The sequence below is a fragment of the Grus americana genome, chromosome 7, assembly GCF_028858705.1.
Source record: "Grus americana isolate bGruAme1 chromosome 7, bGruAme1.mat, whole genome shotgun sequence".
Lineage (NCBI taxonomy): Eukaryota > Metazoa > Chordata > Aves > Gruiformes > Gruidae > Grus > Grus americana.
In genome coordinates, this window is record NC_072858.1 from 28,349,337 (window position 1) to 28,375,011 (window position 25,675).

General features: G+C 38.8%; 1 protein-coding gene across 3 annotated transcripts; it reads left to right on the forward strand.

The window, feature by feature from the left end:
- Positions 1–1,718: 1,718 nt before the first annotated feature.
- BMS1 (BMS1 ribosome biogenesis factor) lies at positions 1,719–25,456 on the forward strand. Of its 3 annotated transcripts, none has more exons than XM_054832294.1 (23): positions 1,719–1,796; positions 2,291–2,531; positions 2,925–3,115; positions 4,676–4,755; positions 6,251–6,439; positions 6,947–7,089; positions 8,395–8,516; positions 9,214–9,410; positions 10,112–10,248; positions 10,805–11,619; positions 12,658–12,759; positions 13,895–14,052; positions 14,574–14,655; positions 15,636–15,712; positions 16,742–16,924; positions 18,623–18,811; positions 19,438–19,618; positions 20,143–20,201; positions 21,217–21,339; positions 22,392–22,539; positions 23,437–23,612; positions 24,078–24,239; positions 24,927–25,456. In XM_054832294.1, the coding sequence occupies exons 2-23, from the start codon at positions 2,356–2,358 to the stop codon at positions 25,161–25,163; spliced, it is 3,927 nt and encodes a 1,308-aa protein (XP_054688269.1). In that variant the 5' UTR covers positions 1,719–1,796; positions 2,291–2,355; the 3' UTR covers positions 25,164–25,456. The 3 variants fall into 3 exon arrangements, with proteins under 3 accessions (XP_054688269.1, XP_054688271.1, XP_054688270.1); XM_054832296.1 differs by lacking the exon at positions 1,719–1,796 and adding an exon at positions 1,875–1,893; XM_054832295.1 differs by lacking the exon at positions 1,719–1,796 and adding an exon at positions 1,976–2,198.
- The last annotated feature ends 219 nt before the right edge of the window (positions 25,457–25,675 follow it).

A 25,675-nucleotide genomic window follows, 5' to 3' on the forward strand; every position in this document is an offset into this window, starting at 1 on the left:
GGGGAAATAACTGGAGGGTTGCTGTTACAAGTTCTCTGAAGTGAGCCGGGTCTCTGCAGTGCATCTAGCTGTTTGCCCCTCTCCCTCCATAGCCACCCGGTTCTGCCAGAGCTCAGAAGGCTGCACAGAGGCAGCTGTGCTAGGCATTTGGTATTGAGCTGTCCCTCCTGGCTGTTCTAATGATAGCAGGCATTATAACCCCTTCATCTGCTCTGGGGATCATGCTCCCCTTATTAGCAAACCCACATTTCCAACGCTGAAGTGGAATACACTCTGAATGCTTCTCGTGAGCAAGTCCAAGAAAAAAAAAAATCATTCTCCCATCACAGAGCTACCTACTGCTCAGGGTGGAGCTTTTCTGTAAGTTACTGATTTTGTTACAAGTTGCTTTTAACTGATCTACCTAGCATATATTTCACGAATAAGAAAAATCTGTGCAGAGCAGGTGGATACAACACTCTCCTGTGACATTTCTGTGCACTTTCACTCCTTGCTATGAGGTGGAGAATGCCAGAACACAATTTACGTGCTTATTCAACACATAGGAGTTAACTTTCACAGCAATGGTAGTAGTAGCTTCCCCTGGACTTGCATGACAAAAGCATCTCTGCTGTAATACGAGTAGGTGACGCTGAGGAAGAGCTGGGGCAGGCACCAAGTGTTCAGTATTGGACTACTCTTCTACTGCCTGTAAAATGCTCCTGATTATAGAAGAAAGGAGGATTTTGCATGCTGAATATTGAAAACGCTATTTTCTTCCACATAACTTGTCAAAGAGAGAGAGCAAGGATCCAAATTTTCCAATGTGTCTCATAATCAGCCTGGCCTACCCCACTGCTAGGGGTCTTGAGTTCCTCGTTTTGTGGGAACCTGCAAAGCACATTCCCCTCTTCCCAGCCACCTCCTCCAGCAGCAGGACAGTGACAGCCACGGCCCCTGCAGTGGCCAGTCCCGCCTGGGAGGCAGGATCTGGCCAGCATCACAGACAGCGGTTCATGACCTGGACACCTCTTTAGCAGCTCTGCTCCTCCCCATTCCTGGGCATAAAGCAAATCACCCTTGAGAAGAGGGCTCTCCACTTAATTAAGCAGGCCCTGTACCTATAAATAACTTCAGGAGGACTTGCCTTAAGGTGTAGGCACAGGGTTGAGATAAACAACTACTTCTCACTTCTCGCCTGCAGTACCTTGACTCCTGCATGCCTAGTCATGTCCTGACGGGGTGGTGGACCTGGTATCTGAAAAAAGACCCCGTCTCAGTACTTACTGTCCGAGTTCGTAGCACTGGAAAGCCCTTCATAGATTTTTACCCTCGGACTTGTTTGCCTCCTCGTAGTCCTTGGAAATTATTTCTTTTTTAAAAAAGATCTTTTTCAGATGGATTTCTGGGGCCACAGCAGCCAGTTCGCACGGGGACAGCCCCGAGGGCTGCGCGGCAGCTGGCGGGAACCCCCGAGCCCTCAGGGCCGCACGTCTCCTCAGCCCCCGGTGCTGTGGGGCAAGCACCGCCGGACAGCTATCGCGAACCTTCGCAGCACTTGCGGGGAAGTTGTTTATTCACAAATCAGGCGTAGCCACGGGCCGGTTCTCGGTGTCCAGCCCGGCGGTGCCGGATCGCGGCGGCGCGCCTAAGCCCGCTGCGGGAGCGGGCAGCTCGGGCTGCCACCGTGTGCGCCGGCAATAGGGCTCCGCCGCAGCCGCTTCTTCCGGAACTCTGGGCGCAGCCGCTGTTTCCGGGGGGTCGCTACAGCGGGCCGGGCGGTGCCGACACGCGGGCCGTGCGGCGCGGCGGGACAGGTGGGTGGCGGCGGCGGCCGGTGCGAGCAGCCCCGCGGGAGGCCGCTCTCCCTCTCCCCCTCCTCAGGGGGCGTGGGACCGGCCCGCGGCCTGCCCGGTAGCTCCTGCTGCGGTGGAAGTCGGCTTTGCCCGGAGTATAGCAGCGCCCCCCCCCCCCCCCCGCCGCGCCGGCCCGCACCGCTGCTGCGTGTGAGGGGCCCGCACCACCGCCTGCCCGGGGACCTGCGTCCTGCCGGGCACGGAGCCGCACCTGGGCCGAGCCCTGCGGCTGTGGGGGCGAGAGCGTGGTGCCCGGCGCGCAGGGCCTGGGGACTGCCACGAGTGCTGCTTTACCTGGGCGGGCTTCGGTGCCTTTCGTGTGTGTCCAGGCAGGATGTAAATTAGCTATTTTTTCCCGAGATGGTTAAGTAATATTTACATAGTGCTGCTGTTCTCTCACAGATATCCTGCATGCATATGCTGTATGCACTAACTCCATTTTCTTCCTATGCCAGGTGCGCGCAGTATCACACAGGCAATCTATGTCATTTCGATTGTGAACAATTGTTGAAAGAGTAAGATGGAGGAAAAAGAGAAGAAAAAGCATCGTGCAAAGCATAGCGGTCCGAAGGCAGAGAAGAAAAGGAAACGTTATCTCAATGACCTAGGAATAGGAGACGAGGAGAATGCGCGGAAGAGAAACCCCAAAGCCTTTACGGTTCAGTCCGCTGTGCGGATGGCCAGAACTTTCCATAGGTAAGAAATGGGAATTGGTTATAGAAAATGCAGGGTCGGCTGGATGGATAGGTGTTGGCTGGGGTTCCTTTCCTACTTGGTGTAGAATTATACATAGCGTAATTTTCACTGGTGTGCTCACATAGCTTTCATCATTCGCCAGGTCATGTTAGAGTTTATGTGTGTGTCAGAAGTGTGAGGCTTTCTGCATCTGTGTTATGTGGTACAGCTGTGTTGGTTTTAATGGAAAAAATGTGTATATCCTTAGACTTGGTTGGAGTTCCACATACATGTTAGTATCTGGGCTCTTGGTGAACCTTTGTATCCAAGCTTTTGCAAATACTGAAGACTTTCAAAGAATAAATGTTACTGGTTTTTAAGTTCTGTATTTATTTATTACAAATTTCTTCTCAGAACTCAGGATTTGAAGACTAAAAAACATCACATTCCTGTGGTTGACCGTACTCCTTTGGAGCCACCTCCTGTGGTGGTGGTTGTAGTTGGCCCTCCCAGGGTTGGGAAGAGCACCTTAATAAAATGTCTCATTAAGAACTTCACCAGGCAAAAACTGGTTGAAATCCGAGGTCCTGTAACAATTGTTTCAGGTGAGAACAAAGATAAAAGAAATGGAAATGCTTGTTTTGCACTCCTCATTTATCTTGCTTTCAGAGCTAGGATATGTTCAAGTTCTCTTAATTTTTGGTCATTTTTAAGTAATCATTTGGTTGTGTTATCAGGCATGCTTATTAACAATAAAAGAATAGTGAGATGTAGGTTTTTGGGGGACTTGTCCCGCTAAGCTTGTTTTCTACCCTGCTGGGATCCCAATTCTGGTGGTGGTGGTGGTGGTGTTTTGTTTTTGTTTTTCCTTTCTGTTTTTTTTCCAGTTTTTTTCTACCTCCCCTAAACTTTTTCCAAATTTTTCTTTTCCACTGGGTTCTGTTCTCTCTTTTGAATTGGTTTTCTCTGGCTTCATCCTAACCTCTACACATGTTTCCCATTCTTTCAGGTTCCCTGTCCTATAATCACATCTTTGCCCTTTCTTTCTTAAGCCAAGAATTGATTTGCCTAGCCATTTCCAGTTATGTTTCTCCACCTCACCCCCTGGTCAGTTATTGTACTGATTTGCCTAGCCATTTCCAGTTATGTTTCTCCACCCCACCCCCTGGTCAGTTATTGTACCTTTTTGTTGAGTTTTCAGTCCCTGTTTCCACTTGTCTCAGTCTGTTCCCTTCATACTTTTCCCTGAATATTACTGGAGGAATCATTGAAATTCTAGGGGAAGCAAAGCCCACAGCAGCTCAAGCTATCAATTTGTAAGGGACATCTTGCTTGGACACAGACAACTCTGATGCAGGTAGACTCTTCATAAACTTTAACTAATAAATCTCCTTTTTGCAAGGAGTAATTGACAAATATGGGAAAGAAAACATGGAAAGGAAAATTCATGTGTTAAATTGGTTTTCCTTATTGATCTGCTGGGACTCAAGAGTTGAATTTTGCAGTTGATAACCTGAAGATAAAAAAAGTGATACCTGTTGTCTGTTGTTTAAAATTGTTAATCGTGTTGTCTAAAGTTCAGGTAGCTAACTCAAGTTAGTCAAGCCACGTTAACTTTGAGTACTTTTTTCTCATTTGGATGCATGTTATAAGTGTTTTTGATATGTAAATCTACTCTGTTTTTAAAGGCTAGAACAGTGCAGTTTTTCCTAATGATATCAAAAGAACAAAAATATGTGGTAAAATGAAATCCACAGTACTAACTTCGGGGCACTAAAAGTAGTAGAGGGTTTTTTCCCAAAGTAAAAAAAAAAACCCAAACCAACCAACAGAAAAAAAAGAAACAAAAACCCCCAAAACCCCCAAACCTCCAAACTCTTTTTGCTATTAGCATCATTTTTGGAAAAAACTGAACAATTCCTTTGAAAACATGTACTCAACCTGGTAATTTTAAACCAAAAAGTTAAAATTTAGCAGAATTATAAACATTTGAAAATGGGCACTTCTACAGTGGTGCATGTTGGATGATCTATAAGCTAGACAAGAATTTGAGGCCCAGATACTCTTTAGGAACTTCAGGAATGTGACCTGAAAAGAAAACAGTGAACTAATTAGTTTGCTCCCTCTGATTCAGTTTTTGATTCCTAATTCTGTTTTTTTTTCAGGTAAAAAACGCAGGCTAACTATTATTGAATGTGGATGTGACATTAACACAATGATTGACCTGGCTAAAGTTGCTGATTTGGTAAGTTCACAATGGCACATGATTTCTACTGTAATTTCTATTGAAAATACTACTTTTGACTGGACTGCACCAATGTCTGATTTCTCTACCCATTGCTATTGAAGGCAAAACTGGATAAGCTCAACAATAGACCTAATATTCTGGAACAATCCTTAGGACTCTGCTTATCCCAGGGGTGGGAGGAAATAAAGCGTGTGTGGTGGTGGGGAGGATGTGGAAGAAGGGAAATGCAACGGAACTTCATTACTAATGCAACTGATAAACTTTTAATGGAAGATCTTATAACAAGCCAAGGTGATAAAGTGACTTTTCATTAAGGGATTTGGTCAACCATGCAAAATCTGAAAATGTTTTTCAGTCAAGAAGTTTTCAACTAATGTATACATGTATTGGTTTACTGGTTGGTTTTGTTTGATGCATTCTGATGTCTCCATTTTTGAAGATCTCTGTGTAGTAATACGATTGATTTCAGTGGAGTGTGGTCACCATTGTAGTTTACTTGTGACTTCTGGTTGAGTGGATTATGTCAACTGATCTTGGGGACCCAATGCATGTTCCATTTGTCTATTTAGAATTTTACTTTTTGTGTGGATTTGGAGTATATTATTCATAGCTGATTAGGATTTGGGATCCTTATATAAATATTAACTATCTAAATACATGCATGCACTAATTCAGATACTGTTCTACTTGCATGTTTTCTGCTTGAGGAAGGGACAAGTATTAAAAAATAAAAAATTTTTCTGTTAGTAGATGTGACAGATGTTTGAGATTCTGCATGCACGTGGGGATGCTGAAAATGTATTTGTTTTATTGTTAGGAGGCTGAGATTACTTAATCGCATGCAGATCTCTGTCATCAGCTCCCATGTGTTTTAAGTTCTTAATTGCTGAGGCCCTAGTATGACTTTGCTTCAATCTTCATGTGACTGTTGGGTGCTATTTTCCTGTGTCACTGCATTTTAGTGATGCATAATGGTAATTGCGATGTGTGAAATAAGTTTGTCTGATTTTACCAAAAGACATGGCCTTAGGGGCATTAGAGGATCCAAGACACAGATATAAAAATTCTATTTTGTCAGATATTCTTGCAAATATTGGAAGATACTCAATTTTGCATATTTTAAATTGTCCAAGTAAACACCTATTCAGACCTTATTATGATAGTGTATGTTATTGCATTTATAGAGCAGCTTTATTCTTCTATAGGTTTTTTTTTTTTCAGAAACAAGCAGCAAATCAAATCTATATAAAGGAGATTTGATTGGAAGAAGAGTTTTGATTTCCTAAGCCCCACTACCTTCTAAAGCAGCTAAGTTCCATCCTTTAATCAAAAAGCCAAAGTTGATCTTTGGGTTGTATGAAAATAAAGAACAAACCTTTCTGCAAGATTTTGGTTCCCAAGAAGCTTATGACTTTAAAGGCGTGGTCTTTGAAATTAGCTCATGTGGGCACCGTGTTATTGCTGTAATGAAAGGCTGATGTTGTGTTTTCAGGTTCTAATGCTTATTGATGCCAGCTTTGGATTTGAGATGGAAACATTTGAATTCCTGAACATTTGTCAGGTACATGGCTTTCCCAAAATTATGGGAGTTCTTACCCACCTGGATACATTCAAGAACAACAAACAATTAAAGAAGACTAAAAAGAAGTTAAAGCACAGATTCTGGACTGAAGTGTATCCGGTATGACATTCAGCATTCGTTTTTTCCTATGTTTTGCATTATGGAAGCTAAATTAAAAGTGGGGCAATACTTAAGTATTTATTATGTTCTTAGATGTTTCCAATAATACTATAAATGGACAATGCTGATGATGTATCAGATTATGTAATCTTTCTTCTGTTTGCTAAAATACTTGCGTATTACTTATTCTCTGTCCCAGTGTGATGAGCTACTAAACATGTGATACTAGTAAAAAGGTCTGTTACGCAGGTGCTATGCAAGGAGGATCTGCTTGTAGGTCTCAGAGACAAATTAATCTTTGTACGAGGTTTTCTGGATGTGAATTGTTTTCCCTTAAAATTTAGGGGGCAATTTTCATGTTGAAGTAAACTAGTTTGATCTTTTGGAACCAATTGTAACCTGCAATTTCCAATTATGATTTACAAATTAGAATTGCATTACTTGTTTTTTAGTTCCGTAGGTATTAAATTGATGTTTAATGTTTTTATGTCTTTTTAATGTGTTTAGGGTGCTAAGCTGTTTTATCTGTCTGGGATGGTTCACGGAGAATATCAAAAGCAAGAAATTCACAATTTGGGGCGTTTTATTTCAGTTATGAAATTCCGACCTCTTACTTGGCAAACATCTCACCCGTATGTTCTTGTGGACAGGTGTGTGCTTTTCTCTCTGTTTTTCTATCTCAGCATAGATAGCACCTTGCTGTTTAAAAAAACCTCTACTGTTAGAGCCAGGCAGCTCTATCTGTGAATGGGTATTTAGTGTTATCTAGATGGCTTTGGGGAAATGAAAGCATACTCCTCGGGTTTGTGCTAATAACTTTAGTTGTTCAGTTTTCACTTGCATCGGATCATGTAGATAGGCCTTTGGTATATTGTAAATACTTTTGAAACACAGAAAAAAAAATTAAAATCATCCTGCTTGTTGATGATTATATTGAATTATATTGAAAAGAAACAGCATTCCACTGATTTAACAGCAGCTGGTGAATTAGTCCTCTGAGTTCCCTGGAACATCCCTTCTGCTCCATCCTCACGTATAGCATTTGATTCACAGTCTCTTTGGAACGTGAAAGTAATCTTCATGGTGGCTGTGCCTACTTGAAAAAGTACCTCACCTTTCATATTTTATTGGCAGAATGCTTACAGTTATGACTAAACTCCCACAAGAATCCAAAGTGCCTGGAACAAGGCTCTTTCAAAACTCTAACCCTTTAGAAAAAATTGTCAGAGAAGTAGATGAACATAATGAGAAGTCCTGCAAAATACACAAAGCAGAGAGGAAAAATGAGACAAAAAACCCTGGAGTCTTTCAATAACATTGTTTTAAGTTGCTATAACTGTTGCAATTATTTTTGGTTGTTGGGGTGGCAGCCAGAATTTGTGTCCCATCCTCTTCCTTGGCTGTGTGTTTGTGTTGCCTGCCTTGTGCAGTGTAGAAAAGAGCTCTGGAAGTAGTTCTGCCCTCATCTGCCTGTCTTTTCCTCTGCCCTTTCCTTTTGTGTTGCTCACTGCCGTTATTAGGGAAAGGAAGGTATTGTGTGGCTGCAGGGGATTCATCTTTCAGCTGTCATAAGGCCGTTATTCTGTTTTCACTCTAATGGCAAAATTGATATAAGGAGGGTTGTGTGTAGCAAGCGTATAAACAGTAATTAAAATGTGCTAAGCAAGCAGTACATGTCTGGTGAAATGTCAGTAAGTCTTCTGGAAATATATTCTTGAACATCATTATACAAGTTTTGAAATACAATTTTAAAATATTTTTGAAAGATCTTTTTTTTCCATGGATTTTTTTTTCTTATGATCATTCTATTTTGATTATTAGAGTCTGCAGAACACGCAGCGGCAGCAGTGATGCCACAATTCTCTTTTCTTAAATTACCTTTTTTCAAAAGTTACCATTAGAAATGCTGGATATTCTAACTTTTTTTAAAAATTTTTTTTTTTAATGTTGGGTAGAATGGAAGAGTTGACAAATCCAGAAGATGTTCGAATCAATCCCAAATGTGACAGGAAGGTATCACTTTATGGATACTTGAGAGGAGCACACCTAAAAAGCAAAAGTCAAATTCATATGCCAGGTAATATATCAGATTCTTAAAACTGTTTTTGTACTGATCTATGGACAACAACATAGGTGTTGCTATTTTTATTGTGGAATGATTTATATCTTTAAACTGTATGTCATAAAATAGATTTTTCATCTTTGTAAATACATGCTATGCTTTTGGAAATTACTCTTCATAATACATATTTTTGTAAGACTAAATCCTTGTAAATAGTTTTGCTTTTAATTGTGCCATTTTGTTCCAGTATCTCAAGTTTTTCAAAGGTATTTTGCTTTAAAAGGTGCATGACGTGCAACACATAGCAGCCGTAATAGTGACAAGTAAATTTGGCTTATGCAAAATTTCTCATATTCATTGAATAAATTTAATATTTGAAGTGAATGATTTAAAAGCTTGAATTCAGAAATATTTTAATAATACCTACTCAGAAAAGTGAGTTGCTAGTTTTCTCGTTTAAAAACAAGCAAACAAACCCAAAGCTTTGCAGTGTTCTGGTGAGCTTAGGTATGCTTCTCTAAGTTGAGTGGTAAGGCAGAAGAACTGGCTGTTTGATACAGAGCTTGCTGTTTATGAGTCACTGAATGCTGCAATTATTTTTTGTATGTTTATTTTGGGGTTGGGGTTTTTTTTGTAATCTCTTCATGGTGAATTGTACAAATTTCAGAATCAAAACTTTGTGAAAACCTTATTGCTTCCCTTGTCACCCCAGGTGTAGGAGACTTTACTGTGAGTGATGTGAGTTTCCTACCAGACCCCTGTGCTCTGCCTGAACAGCAGAAGAAGCGTTCTTTAAATGAGAAAGAAAAACTAGTCTATGCCCCTCTTTCAGGAGTTGGGGGCATTGTGTACGATAAAGATGCTGTTTATATTGACCTTGGTGGAAGCCATGCTCATCAAAAAGAAGAGGTAAGGAAATGCTGTTGGTTATTTGAATTCTCTTGCAAAATGCAGTTTTTATCCTTAGAGTCAAAATAAGTGTTTAAAAAAAGCTGCTTTAAAATAATCAATCCTGATATATCCATAGTGAGTAATTCCTTTTTCTGCCCTAGTGATTCCTGAGGAGGGATACTGTGCAAAACATTTGAAGGATCAGTTAATATAATTAACTAAAGTTAGTTTCACAAACTTTCCAAAAATTGCCTTAAGATTTATAGAAACTGTTGGTACTGGGATATTACAGCTCCTGTTTTGCAGGGCAGGGTGATTGTGGAAAAACACAGGATTTGACTGATCAAGGGGAGAGGGGGAAAACATTGCATACAAACAGATTGAATTCAGCTGTTTTCCCCTGTATTGTGCTAAACGTTAAATACGTTTAGGTCTATGATAATGTGTGCTTGCTGATACTTACTGCAGTGGTTGCATACTGTGAAGGAGGCTTTCTTTAATTTTTCTTGGGATAATATTGTATGCATTCTTGAAATGTGAAGAGGGGAACGGAGACCTTGTTATTCTGAGAAAATGTTTATTTAAAATGCTTCGGAATTTTTTCTTGCATATGCATATTTCTACTGTTTTAGGCAGATGAATGACTCTGTTAGCTGGTTCATTAGACATTTGTTTATGCATTTTAATTGAAAAGTAAAAAAAAAATCTTGTCTTTCCAGGAGGAAGTGAGACCAAATAACGAACTAGTTCAGAGCCTTATCTCCACGCATTCAGCCATTGATGTTAAGATGGCGTCAAGCAAGGTCTCTCTCTTCATGGACTCTAGACCCCTAGGTTCAGAAGATGTAGGACAAGAGTAAGTTTTGAATGCTGAGCAGTGTTTAAGCATGAATGAATTTCTAATTTCAGGCCCTAATTTAGGAAAAATTCGCAATAGAGCACAGTTAGTAGAATGGCTTATTGCCTAATTCTTCCTCTTCTGAGACTACTCATACGCCACGTGTGTATTTTGAGATGGGAATAGTTAATGTTAGAGAAGATTTGCAAGCAGTATAGTCTTGCCTTCCAGGAATTCCTTGCTGGTATAGCCATAAGTAACATATTTCTGTTGTCCTTCAGAGTGTTGGAGAATGGCAGTTATAATCTTCAGTAAAATTCTCTGTATAACCTATTTTCATGCCATGGAAAATGAAGACATTTCTTGGAATTATTTATGGCTATAACATAGAGTGTATTCTTGAATTAAGAGGTATTCCATACTTAACGAACTCCATTGCCTTTTTAATGTTCTCCATAATCTTGCTCTGTTTAAAAAAAAAAAAAAATTAAATATTAACATGAAGCTTCATTGTTTCACTGAAATTTCCTTGTACTTGATCATTTTACCCTAAATGTGATCTTTGGGAAAACAGGTTTGTGATGCCAAAAGAAGAGAGACAGGTCGATTTGAAGACTGGAAGAGTACGTCGGAAGGCATTATTCGAAGAAGAGGAGAAAGAAAATGATGATGCAGTAAGTGATGAGGAAGACGACCAAGAAGAAGAAGAAGCTATGTCTGAGGATGGAAGCGATGGTGATGATGAAGATGATGCTGAGGAAGAAAGTGACAGAGAGCTGTTAGGGGAAGAGGTGGCTCTTGGGAGAGCCAAACGCCTGAAAACAGAGATGGCTAGAGAGGAAGCTATGAATGAACTGCCAGCATTTGCAGACAGTGATGATGATCTTGAGATGAGTTCTGAAGGAGAAGAAAAAACTGCCCTGGAAGAGAACGAGATGGAGGAGGATGAGGAGGATGAGGAGGAGGAGGATGAGCAAAGGACTTATGAAAATGAAAGCTCAGATAGTGAATTTGAGGCTGCAAGCAAAAGAGTTGCTGAATCCAAGCAGTATGAAATAAATAGTGAAGATGCAGAAATGAGATCACAAGTCTCAGATCACAGTCTGAAAAGAAAAGCAGTGCTCACTACAGATTCAGGAAACTGCACAGCAGAAGAGGCATCAGAATCTGAGGCTGAAAACTCTTCCCTTGATGAGGGCGATGATGAAGGATCACATGGTGAAGATGCAAACAGGAAGGGATTTCAGCACGCTCAAGCAAAGAAAGCTGATAGTATTAGACAGACTAAACCTAAAGCTCTAGAAGCTGAGGATGATGATGATGTGGAGAATCTACTGAGAGAGGAAGAGGAGTATGAAGAAAAAATAGATTTTTCTACTGATACGACAGGTAGACTATAAAAGTTAAAAACTGTTACTGTCCATTTTGAATTGGGTTCATTGTTAAATGATATTATAATTAGTAAATATTGTATAATGTTGCCCCTCCAATATATATCTAGTTTTTAAGTGGCAAGCTTTAAGTTAGGAAACCTGGGATTATCTGCTGTTAAGCCTTTGACTTGCAATGCAGTATTCAGGTCTCAGGTTTCCTTCCTCTAAAATGGAGGTGATTCATTTTATAAACTTCACTGATTCTGCATACATATCTCTTTAATCTTTATGGCTATGTGTGTAAACCAAATTATGATGCTCTAATATATTTGGAAAGAATAAAACATTCTTGGGGAAATGTTACTAAAATGCATTAACTACTCACTGAGCACTAGAACAGATTGCCCAGAGAAGCTGTGGAATCTCCATCCTTGGAGACATTCAAAAGCTGTCTGGACATGGTGCCAGGCAACCTGCTCTAGGTGACCCTGCTTGAGCAGTGGGGCTGGACAAGATGACCTCCAGAAATCCCTTCCAACCTGAACCATTCTGTGAGTTTGAGAAGATGACCTGTATCATCATGAAAATAATCAAATCTGTTGTTATTGCTAATAATCTCTTAAAATTTTTTCCTAAAATAAGAACTCATCAGAAGAATTTGGATATCAGGAAGAGGTTCTTGACTGAGAGGATGGTCGGGCACTGGAACAGGCTCCCCAGGGAAGTGGTCACAGCACCGAGCTTGACTGAGTTCAAGAAGCCTCTGGATAATGCTCTCAGTCATATGCTCTGATTCGGCTGGTCCTGTGTGGAGCCAGGAGTTGGACTTGATGATCCTTATGGGTCCCTTCCAACTCAGGATATTCTAAAAATCAGTGACATAATGTTAGCCACAATTTATGTTTCTTTGTATGTATGGAGTATGAAAAAAAGAAACTGGGTTGTGTCTGTGTTTCTTAAGCCTGTTGCTGTCATGTCCTTACTGAAATTATTTGTGTAGCTCCTGATTCTTGTTCTTTTTTGGATTTAGAATGCAAATTTTTGCCTTTTTCAGGTGCACTGAAGTGGAAAGAGGACCTTACACAGAAGGCAGCTGAAGCCTTTCTAAGACAGCAACGTTCAACCCCCAATCTTCGTAAACTCATCTATGGAACAGGTACAAATCTGGAAATTTGTACTGTCTTAATATAGGGTAGCTTTTTAGCTGTTACCAGGTTTGCAAGTCGGAATCTTTGAGAGCACTGTCTTTTGGTGGGAGGCTTGAGAAGAGTTAATTGACTTTTTTTAATTGCTGATACTCACTTTCGCTACTAAAGACAGTTTTTATTTTGAGCTCATTTTCCAGACTACGTGATTGTTATTCATGTTTTCTGGTACAACTATTTCCCTCCAAACATTTAAAGTTCGATCATTTATTTATTTATCTGGTAGATATTATACAAATCCATTGTGGTAATTGATGTGTTTCATAAAGGGATGTTGTTTGTTGGCTGTTTCAGGAATTTCAGTATTACAGTGACTGAGAGTGGAACATTCTCTTAAACATGACTTAGTATTATCATGTCTGTAATAAGGGAGTTTGTCAAGAAAAAAAAAAGCTGGCTCACTTAAAAGGAAGAGAAAATTGCTATTTATGTAATTTGTCCTGTTTAATTCACAACTTTTCCTGTAGCTGTCTGAGTGTACAAACCTTATTATGCAGAAACTCTGTAGAACACGATGAGAATTTGGCTTTTATAAACCTTCCACAGTGCAGGAGTGGGAAGATTTGCTGACAGATTCTGAAGTCCGATATTCTTGATTTACAGACTAGCTCAATGTTGTTTCTGTTCACGGATTGTTTTGGTATTGTTTCTACTTACGGTATTGAATGAACATCCTGTGTTTACTTATTGGGCAATATTTTTTCAGATGATTCCAGTTACGCAAATAGAACCAGATTTCAGGTTGTTCAAAAAAATTTGAACAATGTGTAATTTGTGAAATGAATTATATGTTTCTGTATGGAACAACTAACCATACAACTGAAGTTCACTATGATCACAGTGTATAGTATCTCCCTGATTGCTGCTCACCTTGTTTTGTCCTTGTTGAGGGTATTAATTTAGCTATTACATTGGATCAGCGTACCTTTTTCTTCAGTCTTTTCTATTTAAAACTATTTTTAGTTTGCATCTTTTTTTCCTTAAACTACTGCAGGTATTATGAAACATAAGGCAGAAGAGAGGTTGTTAATGAATGTAATCCACGTACTGTGGGGGAAATAATCACGGCTTGTACGTTTTATTTAGCTGTCGAGGATGAGGACCATGAGAGTGAGGATGCAGGTGATGAACTTGGAGGTTTGTTTCATGTCAGCCGTCCAGACAAAGCATCCAAACAGAAGGCTAATGCTCTTGACTGTTCCAAATTTCTGATAGAAAAGCCGCAAGATTGGGATTTAGAAGAGGTAATACCACTGGATAATTGCTTCTGTATATCCTTACTGGTTATGTCCTGACTGTGTCTTATAACGTGCTGCTGAGTTGTCAGTGAAACAGACCTATGGGAGCTACGGCTAGTGTCATATCTTCTGCTCCTTGCTGTCGTTAGAAGTATTTACTAGCTAACAGATTCCAAGGTCTGTTTTTACAGGAAAGGAAAGTTAGAATAAGTCAATTTAATGCTTATCTCTCTTGACTGTTTGGTGGATCGTGGTTTGCTATTTATTTACCAAAAAGTAAAAAGCAGGGGAATCACGAGTGAAAATAGGATGTAGGGTAGAGACCTTGTTAGAGTAAAGACCTTTGGGCAAGAGTTGAGATGGTTTCACATTCCTGCTTTTGCTGAGGCATTGTGTCGTTTTGGTTATGATGTCTTGATGTGGAGCTGTGCATGACAATATCAGATTCTCTCTGATGGAGGAGTGGGGAACATTTCTGTTGATGACAAGCTGTAACTGTACAAGGCAATGACATTGTTATTTTGCAGGTTGTGAGCAGTATTCGAGACTGCTTTGTTACTGGAAGGTGGGAAGATGATAAAGATGCAGCAAAGTTGTTGGAGGAAGATGGTATGTTTAAGACTTCTAAAATGATTCATGTATACAGGATTTTTAAGAAAAACATGACTTTGTAGTTATATATGTAAAATGTTTTGCATTAGTGATAGACTTGCAAATTTTTTTACAAAAAGTATTATACAGATGCTAATATAATTAAACAATTGCTGTAATTTTCTGTACAAACAGTAGGCAAGTAGTACATTCTGAAAACATACTCTCTGAAAAATAGGATATATAATTTAAATATGGAAATGGAGTCCTTGTTCAACACTTGGCCATGCCAACTTGGAGTTATGTATCCAAGTTTAGCTATTTGTCCTCTATATATGGTTTATTCTTTTGGATAGGCTTGGTGGAAATAAGCAGAAATAATTCTTTTTTAATGGGAAGATAAACGGGTCATTCACATTTGGCTGAAAAGTGAGATCTATCTTAAGATGTTTTGGAGGTGTTGGTTTTGTTTGTTTTTAAATTAGGAAACAAAATTTTAATAATAGGGCTCTATCTTGTATGCAAAATGATTGTGGTTTGACAGGCTTCTGTAAGCATTTGTTTTTAACTTAAAACTTGTCTGTTATATTTAGATTTTTTATTAATATTATTTTTTAAATTAAATATAGGAGCTTGATTGCTCTGCTGGTGTCTTGTGCCATTAGAGTTCTAACTAATGTGCTCTGTGGTCCTTTGGAATGATCTAAACTTTATTTACATTTTTGAAATCCTAAAGTTAAAGATACTGAAAGGAAAAAGGAGGAGCCATTGGAGTTCAGCTGAGAATTTTCAGCTGAAACTAGAGAGAGGGCAGAACAGACTTATAAAACTGTTGATGGGAAGAAAAAATATTTGGGCTGAAACTAATTACAAAGCAGTACCGAGAAATACACAATACTGAAAACAGGAGAAATTGTATGGAACAATACAACAGAATAGTTAACTGCAATACAACAGAACGGTTAACGGTCAGGTATCTTGGGTGCTTATTCTTGCAGAAGAACTGTATGGAGATTTTGAAGACCTTGAAACTGGTGTTGTGCACAAAGGAAAGTCTGCTGCTGAAGGAGATGAGGTCTGACCTGTATTTCTGTGCTCTTTAGCAACATACATGCACATGAGTTTCTGATCAAGTGATAGGCATCCTATGTAATATATTTAATTTTCACGAATCAATAGGAAAGAAATCAGTGGCAACAAGGAAGAAAAGGTTATATGTGTTATGAACTTTGGGACCTATAAATATCTAGAACGGCACGGTTTTAGTCTCAAACTGAATTGTTTAATTATGTAGGAGAAGTCACCTCACTTATTTAACAGTAGATGTCAGGCTTAATCAAGAGCTGGAGGATCTGGAGGTATGAGAGAAGTATTTTAAACCAAATGTGATCATAACTGTTTGTACTATGTCATTTCATCTGATGCAGAAGATTAGAGAGCTCTGTTTAAACACAGCAAATCGTGGAAACTGACACAGTTTCCTAGTCATTCCTCATATCTGCAGAAAAGAGGCTGGTGGAAGCAATTTAATGATGTGACTTGGATATCTTCCAAGAATAGAGCTACAGTTGTCTGTGACAATACGGATTGAAAAATCACATTTTTTTTGGACTGAGCAACTTGATGGCTTTGCATTTCATTATAAAATTGAGGGTAACAGCATAATTTTGGCAGTTTTCAAATGGTCTGTGAACAAACTATCCTCTCTGACCTCTAGAGTGCTGCCTTCCAGCACTGTATTACTCAATGCTACCAACAGTTTGGGGTTTTTGTCCCTCTTTTATTATGCCTGCTTATTTTAGCTGTAGAATAACAGATAGATCAGTTCGGGGATGCGTTCCCTGACAGTAAAAGAAATGTTAAGTCAAGAAGTTTTCTCAGGGAAAAGGGTTATGATTAGGTCATGAAATGTTTTGGTCATTGCTGAAGTTAGATCTTCTTGTATGAATAACTTACTAATTTCTGTCTAAAATGGAAATATTTTTAAAGTGTCTAATAATTTGCTTTATGTAAAAACATTACTTAATATATATTTAAATTGTTAATCAGAATAGGTTGTTTTCAATGAAATGTTTTACATGTTTGATAACTTACTGTTGTTTAGTCTGGAAGTGAAGATGACACGGAAGATGGAAAAATGTCCAAACCAGAACCGGAGGAGGAGGAAAAGAAAAAGGAGCGCATGGACAAGAAACGGAAACTGAAGGAAATGTTTAATGCAGAGTATGATGAAGGGGATGCCACGTACTTTGATGATCTTAAAGAAGAAATGCATAAACAAGCACAGGTACAAGCTGTTAACTTGGCAATTTGTCTGGCTGTATGTCTTCAACAATATCCCACAGATTTTGCCCAAAGGTTTTTATTTGGAGACACACGTGACATTCTGGAGCTGCTTTAGAGAGTGCACACAAAGAAATACGTGCTTGCGATTTTTTTATGGTTGAACTTTTTTGATTGCATTAGCTGGAAAGGAAAACAAGCCAAACAACTGAAAGCTTAATTTAAATTGATTTAAGTAGTTAACCATATACTAAATCACTGACTAAGTTAGGATGTGTCATCTGAACTTTATTTACTTTAAAATTTTTAACAGTTATCCATTTGTCCTGTAGTGGTGGGAGGAGCATGACAGGTCTCAAAAAAACCCCCAAAACATGAGAGAGAAGGTTCCCCTCCAGGAGGGGGAAGGGGGGCAGGGGGAGGCTTCCTTTTATGTGTAGGAAGGTGAAAATCGTTCTCATACTAATTTGTGTCAAATATTTACCTGGTACTATTTTTAGTGTGATTCTTTCAGTGTTATTAAGGGATAAGTAAGTTCTGTGTGGCAGTCTTTTCATCAAACTGTCAAGTTATTTTGAGGGGAAAAAACATTGATGACCATTGCTCTGTAGATGTGGTAGGAGTCTTCAGGGTAACTGTATCTGGATTTGGAGCTGTTGATTTTTGTTCCAGGCCTTGTTTTTTTAGATAAAATCTTGTAAGCTTAAAAGTAGCTTCTTTCTTTGGCTGATGTGTAAGAGCATTGCCTTACATTTCTAAGAACTTCAGTGTCTTCTCTTCTGACACAATCTTGTCCTAAATAGTCATTAAATTAATCGTTACCTTCTTGCATTAGCCTGTGTCATAAGTGATCATATGAGCTCTGATATGCTGATGTACTTACTCAGAGCACTTAAAGCATAAAGAAGTACTTTCCAGTAAAAGAATACGAGACAATTTACAGCTGTTTCACTTGAGATCTGTTACAGAAATATGTATCAGCAATACTCCTACTGCAGGATGGAAGGGCAAGGATCTCAAACTGGGGATGTGGAAAGGCCTCTAGAGAAATAAACTCAGACCAGAAGATTTGTGCCGTATCTCAGTACCTTGAGAAATGAAATTAATAATTAGTTTGCTTAAACATGGCATCTTATAGGTAGCTGAACATCAGGAGCTAGAACAGGAAGGTGAGGCTTGTGTTGTTCACGAGGATATCTTGTTAAATATTTACACAATGTCTACATTCCTATGGAACAGAAGAGCTTTAAAAGACCCTTTTGATGATATACAGTGTGAGGATACACAGAAATATTTTTAAGCTGCTGAGTAAGATGGGAGCCTAGCCTCCTCGTAAGATGACACCTTAAAGATCAGGACATTAACTTTAAAAGGGCTCCTAAATCGAAAACATACTTTTGACAGTTTTATCTTTAAAATCCAAAGTCACCATTATGGAAGGTAGATCAGAAGTCACTCATCATTTGCTTCTCTTGGGTACTGTCATTCAAGTAGACTAACAGGCCCACTTGGGATTTCAAATTGGAAGGGATTCATGGTGGCAGAGATCTTGCTCTCAATAAAAAGTCACAAAACTTATCAGATCTTTCCTGAAAGATTTATATAAATGTTAGCATGTTTTAAATAGAACTGACACCTCATGAACAAGTTGTTAATACTTGAATTTTGTAAAACACATGGTGACTTTCTCTTTTTCACATAGCTTAATCGAGCAGAATTTGAAGATCAAGATGATGAGACCAGAGTGCAGTATGAAGGCTTCCGGCCTGGGATGTACGTTCGAATAGAGATTGAGAATGTCCCATGTGAATTTGTCCTGAATTTTGACCCTCATTATCCTATTATCCTGGGTGGTTTAGGCAACAGCGAAGGAAATGTCGGATACGTACAGGTATGTAGTCAAATCTGTGAGTGCAATTTATATCGGTACAGGTGTGCTTCAGAGTGTCTGGAGTTACGATTTATTTTCTGTTTTTATGAAAAACACGGTAAACACAGACAGAAACCTTTGTCTGTGTCTCTTGAATAGGGGATTTTTCTTTTGACACAATTAACTCTACAGTAGCAGACGCTGGATTTTTACAGGCTTAATTGGATAACTGGAAGAAAAAGTTACTGTTGCTTAGTGTTCACCTTGAGAGATGTCTTAGGACTAAGGTCTGATACTGTGATTGCTAAGTCACAAACAGAAATTGTGCCCTGAAGTTCACGGTCTGTGGACAAGGGCCTATAGAAAAGTTACTAACATATATATATATATATATAAAAAATTTTTTTCAATATAATACTTATTCATATGCATACAAACATGACACCAAAGTGAGTGAAATATTGATTAGCTTTATCTTTCCAGCCAACCTGGTATTAATGAGAATGTTCAAAGATATAAAGCTTACTGAATAAAAAATTCTAGTGTAGATGGAAGTTGCTTTCAATCATTCCTGAAAATTAAGGCTTGAATTTCAGAATTGATGTTGTTATCCTGCAATAGCATTGTTCATTCTTTCTTCTAATTAGTTGCGCCTGAAGAAGCACCGATGGTATAAGAAGATACTCAAGACACGTGATCCTGTAATCCTCTCATTAGGGTGGAGGCGATTTCAGACTATCCCCATGTTCTACATTGAAGATCACAATGGGCGTCATAGGCTTCTGAAGTATACACCACAACATATGCATTGTGGAGCAACTTTTTGGGGTGAGGGTGGTCTGGAGTTACTATCTTGTATCACTTACACATTATAAACTCCTCAAGCTTTACAGGATATATTGGGAAATACAGCCAGTAGCTTTTAGAATGAGAAGTCTTTAAAAAGTTGCGTTCCCCGTGGAATATAAAATAACACCAAATAGTATGGGAAAACAGGCAATTGCCTGTTGTTTGTAAATTATTTGAATTTGTGAATTATTTGGCTTTTAATCAAATTCTGAGCGTTCTGCTAGGTTGTATCATTTCAAAGAGGATCCTGATTTGGCTGTGTGCAGATGCTTGCACACATGGGTCCAGCCCTGCAAATGCTTCCATACATGAGTAACTTTTCTTAACATTTCCTTTAACTTTTGTGGGGATATATATGTGAGTAATGGGTTGAATGCTTTAAACTTTTCTTTGATTTTATTCATGGAGAATATTTGGCATGTGTTTCTTTCTGACTTTAAATAGAGGCTAGATTTTGTGTAGTAAAGCTTGTTCATAAATTTCTAAATGTAATTTTCTTGTAGGGCCCATCACCCCTCAGGGGACGGGATTTTTGGCAGTTCAATCTGTCAGTGGCGCAACGGTAGGTTTGTTACACAAAATGTTGATTACCGCTTTCCATGAGTCTTTGGATAAAATATATAGATTTGGGGAGGAAGGTTTATATGGAGTAAAGCAGTGATGTTGCAGGAACTGAGAAAGTAGGTGGACTCAAGCTTTTGAAAGGTATATTGTGATGAGATAGGAAACTGGATGGAGGCTTTCAGGTTTTTTTTAAACAATTTTCATTTGCTACACTGAGAATGACAAATACTGCTTTATTTTCTGTGGAAGGATTTATACCTACTTGATTTTCAGATACTGAGCATTCAGAGAACTTTCAAAACCTTTTTACTGGATGAGATACGGGTGTTCCTGTTGAAAAAGTTTGCCCTCCATGTGATTTCTCTGCATCTTGTTAGAATGTTTATGGATATCTGAATTAATTTAAGTAGTGTTAATGCAGTATTTATCAAATATGATCTTCCTTGCATATATATTACCCAAAGGTCGATTTATGTTTACATTCAACATATCACAAAAGCTTTGCATGGCATTATAATGAGCACGACAGTCATCAGAGTGGTGATTATTATCTCCTTCCTAAAATACACCTTGTTTCAGTCCTATTGCAGTCATCTTGTTAAATGTATTAAAAGGCTATTTTCGTCATGTGTCCCTAGCATAATATAGTGACTTACAGACTTACTCCACTTATAGTGGAGTGCACAAAGCACTTCTCCTTTGAGACTTTCTGTCTGAGTAAGATTCTGTTTCATAAAGAGAACACAGTGAGGTAGATAACAAGGACTCTTAGATTGCTTCCAAGGTAATTAGAATGGCAGTTCTGAAAATCTCATTAGTGAATGGTAGGAATGTTATGTCAGCAGCACCTCAACTAGTCTGTACAAAGTCAGTTTGCATTTGTCATGCTGCTGTACTCTTGTAAAGGTTATAAATTCTGAACTCTAAAAACCAGTGAAATTGTTTCAGCGAAATGGTTTCTTCACCATTTGGTAAATATACATTCAGCAGTGTCTTTCATCTCTCTGTTTCAGCCTGATTTCCGGATTGCTGCGACAGGAGTTGTGCTTGATTTAGATAAATCCATAACTATTGTGAAGAAATTAAAACTGACTGGTTTTCCATTCAAAATTTTTAAGAACACTTCTTTTATTAAGGTAGGTATGTAGGTATGTACTCTGTAAAACCACCCGTACTGATGGTAGGAAGGAATGCAACCTGGCACTCCATCTGTCTTTCCCGAGGCAGCAGTTCCCTGTAATTGTTGCGTAGTGTTCTGGATCTCAGCTGCTTGGGGGTTTTTGAGCTCTTTTCATTGTGGTCTCTGAAGGTACTGCTTATTAGCCAATGAATATGAATTATTGTTAACCAGACAAAAATTCTGGAACAGTCTCCTGGCTCACATTGAATGTGATTTTTATTATTTCCCCCCCTTCTTCCTCTCCAACCCACTGATTAGCTTCCTGCTTCCCATCATGGCAGACACCTCTGGAGAACGTGAACCTGTCCCTGGTGCCATTCAGGCAGTTTGATCCCACTGAATTTTAGCTCTGGAATCAAAGATGACTTCTAGCAGTGCTTAAGACTTCACAATTACAGTTACAAAAGTGTTTGGGGCAGGAAGTGTTGCAGAAGTGAATGTTCATTGACCTTCCAGCTGTCCTTAGTTGGGCTTTCAGGCTCAGGAAGAGCTTAGGTTATTTTGCATTTGGGGCAGTAAGCAGCTAAGCACTGATGCCAACAGTGAAGCACTCGAGTATTCGCACTAAGCACAGAATTTTTCCTGACTTTCTTGTGATTTATGAAAGAAGCACAAACCTTGGAGAGTTGTGTTGTATTAGAGTCTCATGGCCAGTGACTTAAGGCAGCTTCCTTGCTTTTAAGCTGTGTTGTGTTCCAGCAAATGACTTTAAAAGAGAACTGGGCAGATTTTCCTAAATATGTTCTAGTTTAGAATTTTAAATGTTTATATTTAATGCTAAGAAGCCTTGCCTGTGCTGTATGACTCTTAAGTAGATTACTTTTAGTAGCTTACCTTAAAGTCAGCTCAGTAGGTTTTTGGTATGATCAGCACTCTTAGTATAGACAATGTTATGTTCTTCCTATTCATAAGGTATGCTTGTGGGAATTACTTATGTTTTTGTGGCCTACATAGGTCACAGAGGGAGACTTAGCATCTTGAGTGACGGTGGGTAATTTACACTTTCAGGGGATGTTTAACTCTCAGTTGGAAGTGGCTAAATTTGAAGGTGCAGCGATTCGTACTGTGAGTGGTATCCGAGGACAGATCAAAAAGGCCCTCCGGACCCCAGTAGGTGCTTTCAGGGCAACATTTGAAGACAAGTTGCTGATGAGTGGTAAGTTGCGCTTTCCATCTAAGTTATCACACAACTTTCATCCTGCTTCACAGATTGAAGAGCCGTGTCTCAGAATCTCTGGAATCTGATAATTGAGATGTGAATTCAAAGAGCATGAAATATCTGGTGACACGCAGAATGAAATTTTAAAAAAAGAGTACATTTTATGTTGGATTTCTTTCAGTTATACTCAGAAGTCATACAGTATGCAGATGGAAAAGTTTGTCTTGGAGACCTATTTCTCTGAGTATTTTAAAATGTTTTACACAACATGGTATGCTTTTCTCCTTGAACGTGAAGATGAATTGTATTTAGTGGTACGTGTGCTAGAAGGACATTTTTCTGAGAAATCCAAAGAGTGGCATTGTAAGTCTAGTTAGCTTTTTTTTCCTGAAATTGTGCAGAGTATAGGGGTAAGTGATCTCCTGTGTTTGCTGAGCATCATTGTGACGTTGAAAACATGATTTTATGCTTATTTGGGTTTATATGACCTCTGTTTTCCTAAACCCATCGAAGTTATGGATAGTGCAAAATAAAAGCAAGTTAGTCCTTTTATAAAAATAGGCAGAGGAAAAGCAAATCGGTTGTCAGTAGTAGTAGAGGCATGGATACAGATACAAATTCTGTTGCTAGTTCTGTAATTGAATATGAATAATGACTAGGGTGGTATTCAGCTGGCTGCTCTTCAGGAATATATACTGTTTATGACTTTACGGGGTTTTGCAGAATCCAAGTGTACAGTTACATTGCTTTTGCCTAATGTTGAAGGGTTTTAGTATATATACCAAATACACTGGTCTAGATGTTAATTATCTGTTCTATTCAGGCAATCTTTGCTTAGAGCATGGATGTGATGAACTGTGTTGAGGAGTGAAGTAACATTTCCTTTCCTTTCAGATATTGTCTTTGTGAGGACTTGGTATCCAGTTTCTATCCCAACATTTTATAACCCCGTAACATCCTTGCTGAAGCCAGCAGGTGAGAAAGATAGTTGGAGTGGAATGAAGACAACAGGCCAGCTGAGGCATGAGCGAGGCATCAAACTGAAACAAAACAAAGATTCTCTCTATAAGGTATATTTGATATATCTTTTCTTTTTTGTTAAACCAGTGATCACAGTCAAATTTGCACTCTGCCTCAGACTTTTGCAGACCGAGAGTAGTGTAAATACATGTTGGTACATATGCATGTGTGACTTTGTATTTTTATCCACAAGGCATAATCTTTCCTGGCATGACACTGGAATAAAGCAGTGGAAAGCAGATTATAGTGGGTCAATGAGAGTTTATAAAGTTATTTGCATGGGAGAAGTCTTCCAGAAGCTTACTGACACTTCTGTCATTGTAAAATAGGGGTAAACATATCATTCACAGTTCAGTGCAAGGATGTCGGAGAAGGTTTTTTGAGTGTTTGGTGGGTTTGGGGGTTGTTTTTGTTTGTTTGTGATGTTTTGGGTTTTTTGCCCCAAAAGATGGAAAATAAAATAAAAGCTTTTTAAGATCATTAATCTTGTGTGTGTTCTATATCCACTCTTTTAGCCCATTGTGAGGGAGAAGAGGCATTTCAATAAGCTCCACATTCCTAAAGCACTGCAGAAGGCGCTGCCTTTTAAGAACAAGCCTAAGAATCTTGAAAAGAAAGGCAAGACTCCAAAAGACCAGTGGAGACCAGCTGTTATCAGGGAGCCTCATGAAAAGAAGGTAATTAACACTTATTCTGAAACACGGACTCCCAAAGAGTAAATGTGTTGCTTAGACCATTTCTAACTATTGTTTTAGCACTTGAATCTACTGCTAGTGCTAGACACATGTATGCTCCTAGCAGAAAATTATCACCTGCAATTTGTTTTGTTCCTGTCTGGCATGCGGTACGTATATTGAACTGTTGCTGGGTGGACAGTGTCTATTTTTTTAAACTAGTAGGTCACCTGAAGCCTAAATATGAGTTTTGTCCTTGTCACAGCACTTAAAAGCTATTTATTTGGGTGTAGTGCTCTCACGTTATGGATGACTTAAATTGGTAGCTGTGGTCTTGTATTTGACTTGTTGCTATGCATTATTAACAAAGACAGGACTCTGCTTCAAAAATTGAGAATTACAGAGCGCTTGCAAAGGCAACTGCTATTTAAGTGTTCGACAGTAGCATTTAGGCACAGCCTTTTAAACAGTTTCTAACCAAAATCAGAGTTCATAAAAATTAAACCTTTGATTAACTTCCTAACAAGATAAATAATTAAACCATTTTAGAAATTGAGTAACAGGTGCAGAAATAATTAGGAACTTGTCTTGAATCTCTGATTCATTACATTGCTGTCTGCTGAGGTTAGACTGTTTCTTGCTCACCAAAACCAAACTGTTTGTATATTGATTCTCTATTTTCTGTTTCAGATATCAGCCCTACTCAGTGCTTTGAGTACAGTGAATAATTACAAGATAAAGAAAGCCAAAGTAAAACATCGGGAACAGCTTAAAGAATATCTCAAAGTTAAGCAAAAGGAGGATGAACAGAAATTCAAGAGGCAAAAGGAGGCTAAGAAAAAAATCTATCGCATACTGGGACAAAGGGAGAAAAAGAGGCAGAAGTCAAGCTTGAAAGGATCTAGCAAGGGAGAGAAGAGTATGTAAAATTTCATCAGATCTCAGGCCAAATAAGGAAGTAGGGTAGCCGTGCAATTTTCTGTTGAAGAAACAAAAAGGCCTTGGACTACACTAGACATGCATTCAAGAGAAGAAAAAAATGCAAATATGACCTTATTCCTGCTCTTGAATACATTCGGCAATGTATATAAATAAGATGTAGAAGGATAAGATGGAATGTGGTTTTTCTACATGATATTCTGGAGGACTTTGTATTTGAGTATATTTCTATTAATACTGCACATTCTATCTAACCAATAAAGTACTTTAATGTCAATTACAGAATACTGTTTGTAAGTGTTTTGTTTTAGTACTAGTGGACTTCTGTGGGAGAAGGAACTCCTCTGGATGCCTCTGAAGGCGTTCCTGTGGTGGTGGTACTTTGAGCCATTGCCTAAATTTTGCCCTTGGCAAATCTGTTAAAAGGCATGAAGATCAGTTGTTACTGGGGAGGAGTCTTGGATTCTCTAGCTTTGATGTAGCTGCTGGCAGGTGCCACT